This window comes from Somniosus microcephalus, unplaced genomic scaffold (genome assembly GCF_052327205.1).
Source record: "Somniosus microcephalus isolate GS21.2 unplaced genomic scaffold, FLI_Smic_1.0 unresolved_chr3, whole genome shotgun sequence".
Lineage (NCBI taxonomy): Eukaryota > Metazoa > Chordata > Chondrichthyes > Squaliformes > Somniosidae > Somniosus > Somniosus microcephalus.
The window spans coordinates 50,830,064-50,843,339 of record NW_028225181.1 but is presented as its reverse complement, the minus strand read 5'-3'; the positions used below and the strand labels follow the sequence as shown (position 1 = coordinate 50,843,339).

At 55.2% G+C, this 13,276-nt stretch overlaps 1 protein-coding gene across 1 annotated transcript in view; it reads left to right on the top strand.

Annotated features, from left to right (window-relative positions):
* The window catches only part of LOC147091432 (tyrosine-protein kinase STYK1-like), a 94,863-nt gene that overhangs the window by 63,239 nt on the left and 18,348 nt on the right, over positions 1 to 13,276 (top strand). Inside the window, exon 8 of the mRNA XM_085976784.1 lies at positions 3,881 to 4,089. Coding sequence (XP_085832910.1) covers positions 3,881 to 4,089 — 209 coding nt within the window. The remainder of the gene's footprint in view (positions 1 to 3,880; positions 4,090 to 13,276) is intronic.

Genomic DNA, 13,276 nt, shown 5'->3' with positions numbered 1-13,276 from the left:
AACAAGCTCGAGGGGCTGAATGGCCTCCTCCTGTTCTTGTGTAACAGGCTTGAGGAAACTGAATGGCCTCCTCCTGTTCCTGTGTAACAGGCTCGAGGGGCTGATTGGGCCTCCTCCTGTTCCTATGGTAACAGACTCGAGGGGGGCTGAATGTGCCGGTGTAACAAGCTCAAGAGAAGGGCTGAATGGGCCTCCTCCTGTTCCTGTGTAACAGGCTCGAGGGGGACGAACGGGCCTCCTCCTGCTCCTGTGTAACAGACTCGAGGGATGGCTGACTGGGCCTCGTCCTGTGCCTTTGTAACAAGCTCGAGGGAAGGGCTGAATGGGACTACTCCTGTTCCTGTGTAACAGGCTGAATGGGCCTCCTCCTGTTCTTGTGATAACAGGCCCAAGGGAAGGGCTAAATGGGCCTCCTCCTGTTCCTGTGTAACAGGCTTGAGGGGCTGAATGGCCTCCTCCTGTTCTTGTGTAACAGGCTTGAGGGAAGGGCTGAATGGGCCTCCTCTTGTTCCTGTCTAACAGGCTCAAGGGAAGGGCAAAACGGGCCTCCTCCTGTTCCTGTGATAACAGGCTCGAGGGAAGGGCTGAATGGCCTCCTCCTGTTCCTGTGATAACAGGCTCGAGGGAAGGGCTGAATGGGCTGTTCCTATGGTAACAGGCTTGAGGATGGCTGAATGGGCCTCCACCTGTGCCTGTGTAACAGGCTCAAGGGGAGCCGAATGCCCTCCTCCTGTTCCTGTGTAAGAGGCTCGAGGGGCTGAATGGCCTCCTCCTGTTCCTGTGTAACAGGATCGAGGGGCTGAAGCGTCTCCTCCTGTTCCTGTGTAACAGGCTCAAGGGGCTGAATGGCCTCCTCCTGTTCCTATGTAACAGGATCGAGTGGGGCTGATTGGGCCTCCTCCTGTTCCTGTGTAACAGGCTCGAGGGAATGGCTGATTGGGCCCCCTCCTGTTCCTGTGTAACAGTCTTGAGGTGAGGCTGAATGGGCCTCCTCCTGTTCCTGTGTAACAGTCTTGAGGCGAGGCTGAATGGGCCTCCTCCTGTTCCTGTGATAACAGACTCAAGGGATGGGCTGAATGCACCTCCTCCTGTTCCTGTGTAACAGGCTCGAGGGGGGTCGAATAGGCCTCCTCCTGTTCCTATGGTAACAGACTCGAGGGTGGCTGATTGGGCCTCCTCCTGTTTCTGTGATAACAGGCTCGAGGGGCTGAATGGCCTCCTCCTGTTCCTGTGTAACAGGCTCGAGGAAAGGGCTGAATGGCCTCCTCCTGTTCCTGTGTAACAGGCTCGAGGGGCCTAATGGACCGCCTCCTGTTCCTGTGTTTACAAGCTCAAGGGGCTGAATGGGCTCCTCCTGTTCCTGTGTAACAGGCTCGAGGGGCTGAATGGCCTACTCCTGTTCCTGTGTAACAGGCTCGAGGGGCCAAATGGGCTTCCTCCTGTTCCTGTGTAACAGGCTCGAGGGGCTGAATGGCCTCCACCTGTTCCTGTGTAACAGTCTTGAGGGGCTGAATGGCCTCCTCCTGTTCCTGTGTAACAAGCTCGAGGGGGGCTGAATGGGCCTACTCCTGTTCCTATGGTAACAGGCTCGAGGGGGGCTGAATGGGCCTACTCCTCTGCCGGTGTAACAAGCTCGAGGGGGGCTGAATGGGCCTCCTCCTGTGCCTGCGTAACATGCTTGAGGGGGCTGAATGGGCATCCTCCTGTTCCTGTGTAACAGACTCGAGGGATGGCTGAATGGGCCTCCTCCTGTTCCTGTGTGACTGGCTTGAGGGATGGCTGTATGGGTCTACTCCTGTTCCTGTATAACAGGCTCGAGGGACTGAATGGGCCTCCTCTTGTTCCTGTGATAACTGGCTCGAGGGATGGGCTGAATGCGCCCCCTCCTGTTCCTGTGTAACAGGTTCGAGGGGCTGAATGACCTCCTCCTGTTCCTGTGTATCAGGCTCGAGGGGGGCTGAATGGGCCTCCTCCTATTCCTGTGATAACAGACTCGAAGGGCTGAATGGCCTCCTCCTGTTCCTGTGTAACAGGCTCGAGGGAAGGGCTGAATGGCCTCCTCCTGTTCCTGTGTAACAGGCTTGAGGGGCCGAATGGACCTCCTCCTGTACCTGTGTAACAGGCTTGAGGGACTGAATGGGCCTCCTCCTGTTCCTGTGTAACAGGCTCGAGGGGCTGAATGGCCTCCTCCTGTTCCTGTGTAACAAGCTCGAGGGCCTGAATGGCCTCCTCCTGTTGCTGTGTAACAGGCTCGGGGGCATGAATGGGCCTCCTCCTGTTCCTGTGTAACAGGCTCGAGGGGCTGAATGGCCTCCTCCTGTTCCTGGGATAACAGGCTCGATGGGCTGAATGGCCTCCACCTGTTCCTGTGATAACAGGCTCGATGGACTGAATGGCCTCCTCCTGTTCCTGTGTAACAGGCTCGAGGCGCCGATTGGGCCTCCTCCTGTTCCTGTGTAACAAGCTCGAGGGGCTGAATGGACTCCTCCTGTTCCTGTGTAACAGGCTCAAGGGGCTGAATGGCCACCTCCTGTTCCTGTGTAACAAGCTCGAGGGGCTGAATGGCCTCCTCCTGTTCCTGTATAACAAGCTCGCGGGGGGCTGAATGGGCCTCCTCCTGTGCCTGCGTAACATGATCGAGGGGGCTGAATGCGCCTCCTGCTGTTCCTGTGTAACAGGCTCGAGGGGGGCTGAATGGGCCTCCTCCTGTTCCTGCGATAACAGACTCAAGGGGCTGAATGCCCTCCTCCTGTTCCTGTGTAACAGGCTCGAGGGGCCGAATGGACCTCCTCCTGTTCCTGTGTAACAGGCTCGAGGGGCTGAATGGCCTCCTCCTGTTCCTGTGTAACAGGCTCGAGGGGCCGAATGGGCCTCCTCCTGTTCCTGTGTAACAAGCTCGAGGGGCTGAATGGCCTCCTCCTGTTGCCGTGTAACAGGCTCGGGAGCATGAATTGGCCTCCTCCTGTTCCTGTGTAACAGGTTCGAGAGGCTGAATGACCTCCTCCTGTTCCTATGTATCAGGCTCGAGGGGGGCTGAATGGGCCTCCTCCTATTCCTGTGATAACAGACTCGAGGGGCTGAATGGCCTCCTCCTGTTCCTGTGTAACAGGCTCGAGGGAAGGGCTGAATGGCCTCCTCCTGTTCCTGTGTAACAAGCTCGAGGGGCTGAATGGCCTCCTCCTGTTCCTGTGTAACAAGCTCGAGGGGGGCTGAATGGGCCTACACCTGTGCCGGTGTAACATGCTCGAGGGGGGCTGAATGGGCCTCCTCCTGTGCCTGCGTAACATGATCGAGGGGGCTGAATGCGCCTCCTGCTGTTCCTGTGTAACAGGCTCGAGGGGCCGAATGGACCTCCTCCTGTTCCTGTGTAACAGGTCGAGGGGCTGAATGGGCCTCCTCCTGTTCCTGTGTAACAAGCTCGAGGGGCTGAATGGCCTCCTCCTGTTGCTGTGTAACAGGCTCGGGGGCATGAATTGGCCTCCTCCTGTTCCTGTGTAACAGGCTCGAGGGGCTGAATGGCCTCCTCCTGTTCCTGTGATAACAGGCTCGATGGGCTGAATGGCCTCCTCCTGTTCCTGTGATAACAGGCTCGAGGGTCTGAATGGGCCTACACCTGTTCCTGTGTAACAGGCTCGAAGGGACGAACGGGCCTCCTCCTGTTCCTGTGTAACAGGCTCGAGGGGCTGAATGGCCTCCTCCTGTTACTGTGTAACAGGCTCGAGGGTCTGAATGGGCCTCCTCCTGTTACTGTGTAACAGGCTCGAGGGTCTGAATGGGCCTCCTCGTGTTCCTGTGTAACAGGCTCGAGGGGACGAACGGGCCTCCTCCTGCTCCTACGGTCGTACCTCCAGTTGACACCCAGTTTTTTCGCTTCTGTCAGAATTTTTTGCACCAGAAGGGACTGATTCACGGCAACGTGGCGGCCCGGAACGTTCTACTACAGGACGACTTCACCGCCAAGCTGGGCAGCCTACAGATCCCCTTTGACATCCAGAGGTCGGGCATCATTAAGCCCCACACCTCCGTGCCCGTCAAGTGGCAGTCACCTGAGATGATAATGAAGAAACCGCTCAGCTCGAAAACTGACGTGTGAGTAAAGATTTCCCAGCACTGCGGCATGGTCAATGACTACTTGCAGAGCCTTTAGCCTCGAGAACAGCAGCGTATATCCGGCCAAAATTTTGACACCGAGCCACATATATTGTTAGAAACATAGAAGATAGGATCAGGAGTAGGCCATTCGGCCCCTCGAGCCTGCTCCGCCATTCAATAAGACCATGGCTGACCATCCAAATTCAGTACCCTGTCCCTGCCTTCTCCCCATATCCCTTGATCCCTTCAGCCTTAAGAAATATATCCAACTCCTTCTTGAATATATTTAATGAATTGGCCTCCACTGCCTTCTGTGGTAGAGAATTCCACAGGTTCACCTCTCTCTGGGTGAAGAAATTCCTCCTCATCTCAGTCCTAAATGGCTTACCCCTTATCTTTAGACTGTGACCCCTGGTTCTGGACTCCCCCGCCATCGGGAACATCCTTCCTGCATCTAGTCTGTCTAGTCCTGTTAGAATTTTATAAGTTTCAATGAGATCCCCTCTCATTCTTCTAAACTCCAGCGAGTACAAGCCCAATCGACCCAATCTCTCCTCATACGTCATTCCTGCCATCCCAGGTATCAGTCTCAGAGATATTAGGAACAGGTGACCAAAAGCTTGGTCAAAGAGGTAGGTTTTAAGGAGCATCTTAAAGGAGGAGGGAGAGGCGGAGAGGTTTAGGGAGGGAATTCCAGAGCTTAGGGCCCAGGCAGCTGAAGGCACGGCCACCAATCTTCTTCTTAGGCAGTCCCTCGGACCGAGGATGACTTGCTTCCACATTAAAAATGAGTTCTCAGGTGACTGATGAGTCCTATGCGGGACCGACAGTCTCTGTCACAGGTGGGGCAGACGGTGGTTGAAGGGGCGGGTGGGTGGGGTGCTTGGGTTGACGTGCGCTCCTTGCGATGCCTGCGCTTGGCTTCCACTTGCTCCCGGCGAAGAGACGCGAGGTGTTCGGCGCCTTCCCGGATGCTTCCCCTCCACTTTGTGCGGTCTTGGGCCAGGGATTCCCAGGTGTCGGCGGTGGATAAGTTGCACTTTTTCCAAGAAGGCTTTGAGGGTGTCCTTGAAGCGTTTCCTCTGCCCACGTGGGGCTCTCTTGCTGTGTCGGAGCTCCGAGTACAGCGCTTGTTTCGGGAGTCTTGCATCGGGCGTGCGGACGATGTGACCCGTCCATGGTGGAGCGATGGACATCGGGGGGGGGATGCGCAAGAGGCCAGAGTCAGAGGAGCGCAGAGATCTCGGAGGGTTGTAGAGGCTGGAGGAGGTTACAGAGATAGGGAGGGATGTAGGGGCTGGAGGAGGTTACAGAGATAGGGCGGGATGTAGGGGCTGGAGGAGGTTACAGAGATAGGTAGGTTTGCAGAGGCTGGAGGAGGTTACAGAGATAGGGAGGGTTGTAGGGGCTGGAGGAGATTACAGAGATAGGGAGGGTTGTAGGGTCTGGAGGAGGTTACAGAGATAGGGAGGGTTGTAGGGCCTGGAGGAGGTTACCGAGATAGGGAGGGTGGTAAGGGCTGGAGGAGGTTACAGAGATAGGGAGGGTTGTTGGGGCTGGAGGAGGTTACAGAGATAGGGAGAGTTTAAGGGCTGGAGGAGGTTACAGGGATAGGGAGGGTTGTTGGGGCTGGAGGAGGTTACAGAGATAGGGAGGGTTGTAGGGCTGGAGGAGGTTACAGAGATGGGGAGGGTTGTAGGGGGGGGAGGAGGTTACAGAGATATGGAGGGTTGTTGGGGCTGGAGGAGGTTACAGAGATAGGGAGGGTTTTAGGGCTGGAGGAGGTTACAGAGATAGGGAGGGTTGTTGGGGCTGGAGGAGGTTACAGAGATAGGGAGGGTTGTAGGGGCTGGAGGAGGTTACAGAGATAGGGAGGGTTTTAGGGCTGGAGGAGGTTACAGAGATAGGGAGGGTTGTTGGGGCTGGAGGAGGTTACAGAGATAGGGAGGGTTGTAGGGCTGGAGGAGGTTACAGAGATAGGGAGGGTTGTAGGGGCTGGAGGAGGTTACAGAGATAGGGAGGGTTGTAGGGGCTGGAGGAGGTTACAGAGATAGGGAGTCTTGTAGGGGCTGGAGGAGGTTACAGAGATATGGAGGGTTGTAGGGCTGGAGGAGGTTACAGAGATAGGGAGGGTTTTAGGGCTGGAGGAGGTTACAGAGATAGGGAGGGATGTTGGGGCTGGAGGAGGTTACAGAGATAGGGAGGGTTGTAGGGCTGGAGGAGGTTACAGAGATAGGGAGGGTTGTAGGGGCTGGAGGAGGTTACAGAGATAGGGAGGGTTGTAGGGGCTGGAGGCCGTTACAGAGATAGGGAGGGTTGTAGGGGCTGGAGGAGGTTACAGAGATAGGGAGGGTTGTAGGGGCTGGAGGAGATTACAGAGATAGGGAGGGTTGTAGGGGCTGGAGGAGATTACAGAGATAGGGAGGGTTGTAGGGGCTGGAGGAGGTTACAGAGATAGGGAGGGTTGTAGGGGCTGGAGGAGGTTACAGAGATAGGGAGGGTTGTAGGGGCTGGAGGAGGTTACAGAGATAGGGAGGGTTGTAGGGGCTGGAGGAGGTTACAGAGATAGGGAGGGTTGTAGGGGCTGGAGGAGGTTAGAGATAGGGAGGGTTGTAGGGGCTGGAAGAGGTTACAGAGATAGGGAGGGTTGTAGGGGCTGGAGGAGGTTACAGAGATAGGGAGGGTTGTAGGGGCTGGAGGAGGTTACAGAGATAGGGAGGGTTGTAGGGGCTGGAGGAGGTTACAGAGATAGGGAGGGTTGTAGGAGCTGAAGGAGGTTACAGAGATAGGGAGGGTTGTAGAAGCTGAAGGAGATTACAGAGATAGAGAGTGTTGTAGGGGCTGGAGGCGGTTACAGAGATGGGGAGGGTTGTAGGGGCTGGAGGAAGGTTACAGAGATAGGGAGGGTTGTAGGGGCTGGAGGAGGTTACAGAGATAGGGAGGGTTGTAGGGGCTGGAGGAGGTTACAGAGATAGGGAGGGTTGTAGGGGCTGGAGGAGGTTACAGAGATAGGGAGGGTTGTAGGAGCTGAAGGAGGTTACAGAGATAGGGAGGGTTGTAGGGGCTGGAGGAGGTTACAGAGATAGGGAGGGTTGTAGGGGCTGGAGGAGGTTACAGAGATAGGGAGGGTTGTAGGGGCTGGAGGAGGTTACAGAGATAGGGAGGGTTGTAGAAGCTGAAGGAGGTTACAGAGATAGAGAGGGTTGTAGGGGCTGGAGGCGGTTACAGAGATGGGGAGGGTTGTAGGGGCTGGAGGAAGGTTACAGAGATAGGGAGGGTTGTAGGGGCTGGAGGAGGTTACAGAGATAGGGAGGGTTGTTGGAGCTGAAGGAGGTTACAGAGATAGGGAGGGTTGTAGGGGCTGGAGGAGGTTACAGAGATAGGGAGGGTTGTAGGGGCTGGAGGAGGTTACAGAGATAGGGAGGGTTGTAGGAGCTGGAGGAGGTTACAGAGATAGGGAGGGTTGTAGGGGCTGGAGGAGGTTACAGAGATAGGGAGGGTTGTAGGGGCTGGAGGAAGGTTACAGAGATAGGGAGGGTTGTAGGGGCTGGAGGAGGTTACAGAGATAGGGAGGGTTGTAGGGGCTGGAGGAGGTTACAGAGATAGGGAGGGTTGTAGGGGCTGGAGGAGGTTACAAAGATAGGGAGGGTTGTAGGGGCTGGAGGAAGGTTACAGAGATAGGGAGGGTTGTAGGGGCTGGAGGAGGTTACAGAGTTAGGGAGGGTTGTAGGGGCTGGAGGAGGATACAGAGATAGGGAGGGTTGTAGGGGCTGGAGGAGGTTACAGAGATAGCGAGGGTTGTAGAGGCTGGAGGAGGTTACAGAGATAGGGAGGGTTGTAGGGGCTGGAGGAGGTTACAGAGATAGGGAGGGTTGTAGGGGCTGGAGGAGGTTCCAGAGATAGGGAGGGTTGTAGGGGCTGTAGGAGGTTACAGAGATAGCGAGGGTTGTAGGTGCTGGAGGAGGTTACAGAGATGGGGAGGGTTGTAGGGGCTGGAGGAGGTTACAGAGATAGCGAGGGTTGTAGGGGCTGGAGGAGGTTACAGAGATAGGGAGGGTTGTAGGGGCTGGAGGAGGTTACAGGGATAGGGAGGGTTGTAGAGGCTGGAGAAGGTTACAGAGATAGGGAGGGTTGTAGGGGCTGGAGGAGGTTACAGAGATAGGGAGGGTTGTAGGGGCTGGAGGAGGTTACAGAGTTAGGGAGGGTTGTAGGGACTGGAGGAGGTTACAGAGATAGGGAGGGTTGTAGGGCTGGAGGAGGTTACAGAGATAGGGAGGGTTGTAGGGGCTGGAGGAGGTTACAGAGATAGGGAGGGTTGTAGGGGCTGGAGGAGGTTACAGAGATGGGGAGGGTTGTAGGGGCTGGAGGAGGTTACAGAGATAGCGAGGGTTGTAGGGGCTGGAGGAGGTTACAGAGATAGGGAGGGTTGTAGGGGCTGGAGGAGGTTACAGGGATAGGGAGGGTTGTAGAGGCTGGAGAAGGTTACAGAGATAGGGAGGGTTGTAGGGGCTGGAGGAGGTTACAGAGATAGGGAGGGTTGTAGGGGCTGGAGGAGGTTACAGAGTTAGGGAGGGTTGTAGGGACTGGAGGAGGTTACAGAGATAGGGAGGGTTGTAGGGCTGGAGGAGGTTACAGAGATAGGGAGGGTTGTAGGGGCTGGAGGAGGTTACAGAGATAGGGAGGGTTGTAGGGGCTGGAGGAGGTTACAGAGATGGGGAGGGTTGTAGGGGCTGGAGGAGGTTACAGAGATAGCGAGGGTTGTAGGGGCTGGAGGAGGTTACAGAGATAGGGAGGGTTGTAGGGGCTGGAGGAGGTTACAGGGATAGGGAGGGTTGTAGAGGCTGGAGAAGGTTACAGAGATAGCGAGGGTTGTAGGGGCTGGAGGAGGTTACAGAGATAGGGAGGGTTGTAGGGGCTGGAGGAGGTTACAGGGATAGGGAGGGTTGTAGAGGCTGGAGAAGGTTACAGAGATAGGGAGGGTTGTAGGGGCTGGAGGAGGTTACAGAGATAGGGAGGGTTGTAGGGGCTGGAGGAGGTTACAGAGTTAGGGAGGGTTGTAGGGACTGGAGGAGGTTACAGAGATAGGGAGGGTTGTAGGGCTGGAGGAGGTTACAGAGATAGGGAGGGTTGTAGGGGCTGGAGGAGGTTACAGAGATAGGGAGGGTTGTAGGGGCTGGAGGAGGTTACAGAGATGGGGAGGGTTGTAGGGGCTGGAGGAGGTTACAGAGATAGCGAGGGTTGTAGGGGCTGGAGGAGGTTACAGAGATAGGGAGGGTTGTAGGGGCTGGAGGAGGTTACAGGGATAGGGAGGGTTGTAGAGGCTGGAGAAGGTTACAGAGATAGGGAGGGTTGTAGGGGCTGGAGGAGGTTACAGAGATAGGGAGGGTTGTAGGGGCTGGAGGAGGTTACAGAGATAGGGAGGGTTGTAGGGGCTGGAGGAGGTTACAGAGATAGGGAGGGTTGTAGGGGCTGGAGGAGGTTACAGAGAGAGGGAGGGTTGTAGGGGCTGTAGGAGGTTACAGTGATAGGGAGGGTTGTAGGGGCTGGAGGAGGTTACAGAGTTAGGGAGGGTTGTAGGGACTGGAGGAGGTTACAGAGATAGGGAGGGTTGTAGGGCTGGAGGAGGTTACAGAGATAGGGAGGGTTGTAGGGGCTGGAGGAGGTTACAGAGATAGGGAGGGTTGTAGGGGCTGGAGGAGGTTACAGAGATAGGGAGGGTTGTAGGGGCTGGAGGAGGTTACAGAGATAGGGAGGGTTTGTAGGGGCTGGAGGAGGTTACAGAGATAGGGAGGGTTGTAGGAGCTGGAGGAGGTTACAGAGATAGCGAGAGTTGTAGGGGCTGGAGGATGTTACAGAGATAGGGAGGGTTGTAGGGGCTGGAGGAGGTTACAGAGATAGGGAGGGTTGTAGGGTCTGGAGGAGGTTACAGAGATAGGGAGGGTTTGTAGGGGCTGGAGGAGGTTACAGAGATAGGGAGGGTTGTAGGAGCTGGAGGAGGTTACAGAGATAGCGAGAGTTGTAGGGGCTGGAGGAGGTTACAGAGATAGGGAGGGTTGGAGGGGCTGGAGGAGGTTACAGGGATAGCGAGGGGGGCGAGAGGTCACGGTGGGGATTTGAAGACGAGGATGAGAAAATTAAAATCGAGGCGTTGCCGGACCGTGAGTCAGTGTAGATCAGTGAGCACAAGGGGAGGGGGTGATGGGTGAACGAGACTCGGTACGAGTTAGGAGACGGGACAGAAGGGTTTTAGAGGAGCTGAAACTGAAGGATGGTGGCAGTTGGGAGGCCGGCCAGCAGAGCTTTGGAATAGAAAATGCTGGAGAAACTCAGCCGGCCAGGCAGCATCCGTGGAGAGGGAAACAGAGTCAATGGGCTGGATTTTCATTCAGGAGTCAGGTTGGAGGCGGGACTACAACTTTCGGGGTTGTAGTCCCGCCTCCATCGAGTTGTGGCCAATCCACACGATTTTCCCTTGATTGACCTTGTTGAGTCCGCCCAGCGAGCTCAGCAGGCCAATTAAGGGCCACCCGGCAACAGGTGACATCACAGACTGACATTTCATCTGTCAAGAGTTTTTGACAGATGAATTATCAGCGTTTCACAGCTCTTTGAAGCTGTCAAACACTGACAGTCTTACTTCTAACCTGAGTCCTTCTACACAGACTCAGTTCGGAATCTCTCCGGCACAGAAAGCTGAAGGCTGTCACTTTTGACTGTTCGCAGCCATTCTGCTTTCTGTGACAATGAGATGAGGGACTCCCGAGACCTAAAGGAAGGAAGGCTGAAAAGGTAAGTAAAGGTAAGTAAACTTCTTTAAACACTTTACACACACCAAACACACTTACCTCTGAACTCATGCACCCATCACTCACCTGAACACCGGACATCTCGACCCCTCCAAGTCCTTCAACCCGACGGCCCGCCTCGCTAACTTGGCGTGGTTTGGAGTTGTCGGGAATCCCACACTTCAAGCTTTAAAATAGGGATTAGGCTAAAAACTGCCTGTTAACTACCTGTTAACAGGCAGTTCATTGTCACTAATCCCCCTCCCACCTCGGGTCGGCGGGTCCCAGTGCGGGGCGGGTACCCGCCTCCTTTGAAACTGGCATGGAGGCGGGTTGGGGGCGGGATGGAGTCGTGACCCCTGATTTCGGGATTTTAACCCCCCGCACGCCTCCAATCCCACCTCCACGGGCCAATGAAAAACCTGCCCAACGTTTCAGGTCGAAGAACTTTCGTCAGACCTGGAAAAAAGCAGGAAATGGAACAGATTTGAAAGCAAGTTTAGGGGCTGGGAAATGGGGGAGGGGATGAAAGCAGAAAAGGGAAGGTCTGTGAGAGGATGGAAGGCAGGAGAAGTTGTAGTGTATGTACCTTTAAGAGAGAACTACTTTTACAGCTCCTGTATACTGTAGTACCGGCAGTGACCACACCTGTATATAAACCTTGAGTAGGGATATGTACTGTTAGTTTTTAGACTACCCTCATCCAGTAAACACCTGTTGATTGTTAATCTGCAGTCTCCGTCTATTTATTGAAGAACACCATACCTTAAGATTCACGGATTTAATAGTGGCGACGAGGTCAATTCAAACCTACCTGCAACTCTGCATTTCCTCCCAGGGAGTCGCTCCTGGAGGACAGTGGAAGAAAGTCGAGGCCAGAAGCACGGGCGTCGACCACGAGCAACCGCCCAGTCATCCGGCAGAGAGTGAGCATCGCAGGGGAGGCTGTTGAGAGCTGGGCTTGGTTCTCCAGCCACGACGATCCAGCGCAACAGGCTGGCAACAGGTACAGCGCAGACCCTTCCCGGACAGCGGCGGCTGGAGCCGACCAACGGCACAGAAATGGCCGAGCAGCGTCGACGGGGTAAGAGAGAGGGTGAAGCGCACAGGGCGCAGCCAGGCGTTGAAGACCGAGCAGCGTCGACGGAAAACAAAAAGAGAGAGAGGGTAAAGCACAGCCGGGGTTCAGGACCGAGCGGCGGCAACGAGAGAGGCGCACAGGAGAATGCGCAGAGCGCAGCCAGGGCTCAAGGGCTGAGCAGCGTCCGCGGGGAAAGAAAGGAAGTGCGGGAGACGCCATTTGAGCCGCGGAGAAGAAGGGAGAGCGCGGGAGACGCCATTTTTGAAGCCGCAGCGGAGAAGAAGGGCGAGCGCGGGAAGAAAGGGAAGCGTGGGAGACGCCATTTTGAGCCAGCGGAGAAGAAGGGAGAGCGCGGGAGACGCCATTTTAGCCAGTCTAACCACACCTGGGGATGCCGAAGAGTGGCAGTGTCACAGCGTTCGACAATGAAGTCGAAGATTGGGCGACATATGTGGAACGCATTGAGGTGTACTGCAAGGCGAATGAAGTGCCAGATGCCAGGAAAGCACTGGTTTTGTTGAATTCCATGGGTGCAAAAACGTATGGCTTACTGCGAAACCTAGTAACCCCAGAGAAGCCAGTGGATAGGGATTTCGTAAGCATAGTGGAAATCCTACAGGACCACTTAAACCCCACACCGCTGCTGATAGCAGAAAGATTTAAGTTTCACAAAAGGAACCAGCATAAAGACGAAAGTAATGCTGAGTATTTAACGGAACTGCGCAAGCTATCGAAACACTGCCAGTTTGGAATGGGACTAGCAGATATGTTAAGGGACAAGTTTGTGTGTGGGCTTCAAAGTGAAGGAACCCAGAAATGGCTTCTATCAGAAAAGGATCTTACGCTGGACAAGGCTTTCAGCATGGCAGTATCATACGAAGCAGCCGCACGGGGCGCTGCAGAGATACAACGGAGACCGCAGGAATATGGCACCAATGAAATGTCATATGGAGCAGGGAAGTGTTATCGCTGCGGCAGAACAACACACGACCAGAAGGATTGTTGGTTCAAGGACCAAGTGTGCAGACAGTGTGGAAAAGCAGGACACATAGCAAGAGTCTGCAGGTCGGGGAAGAAAACCAGCAGCAAGAAATCTCCACAGGAGAAGTACAAAAAGGTACATAAGGTGACGGAGAGTAGTTCAGACGAACAGAAAAGTGATACAGACTCTGGAAGCAAGGAGCTGGGTTGTCTGAAACTACATAATGTAATCAAAATGGAGGATCACCAAACTATCTGGGTCACGCTCAAGATAGACGGAGTCCAAGTGAAAATGGAATTGGACACAGGATCAGCCCTAACAGTCATAAACCGAAGG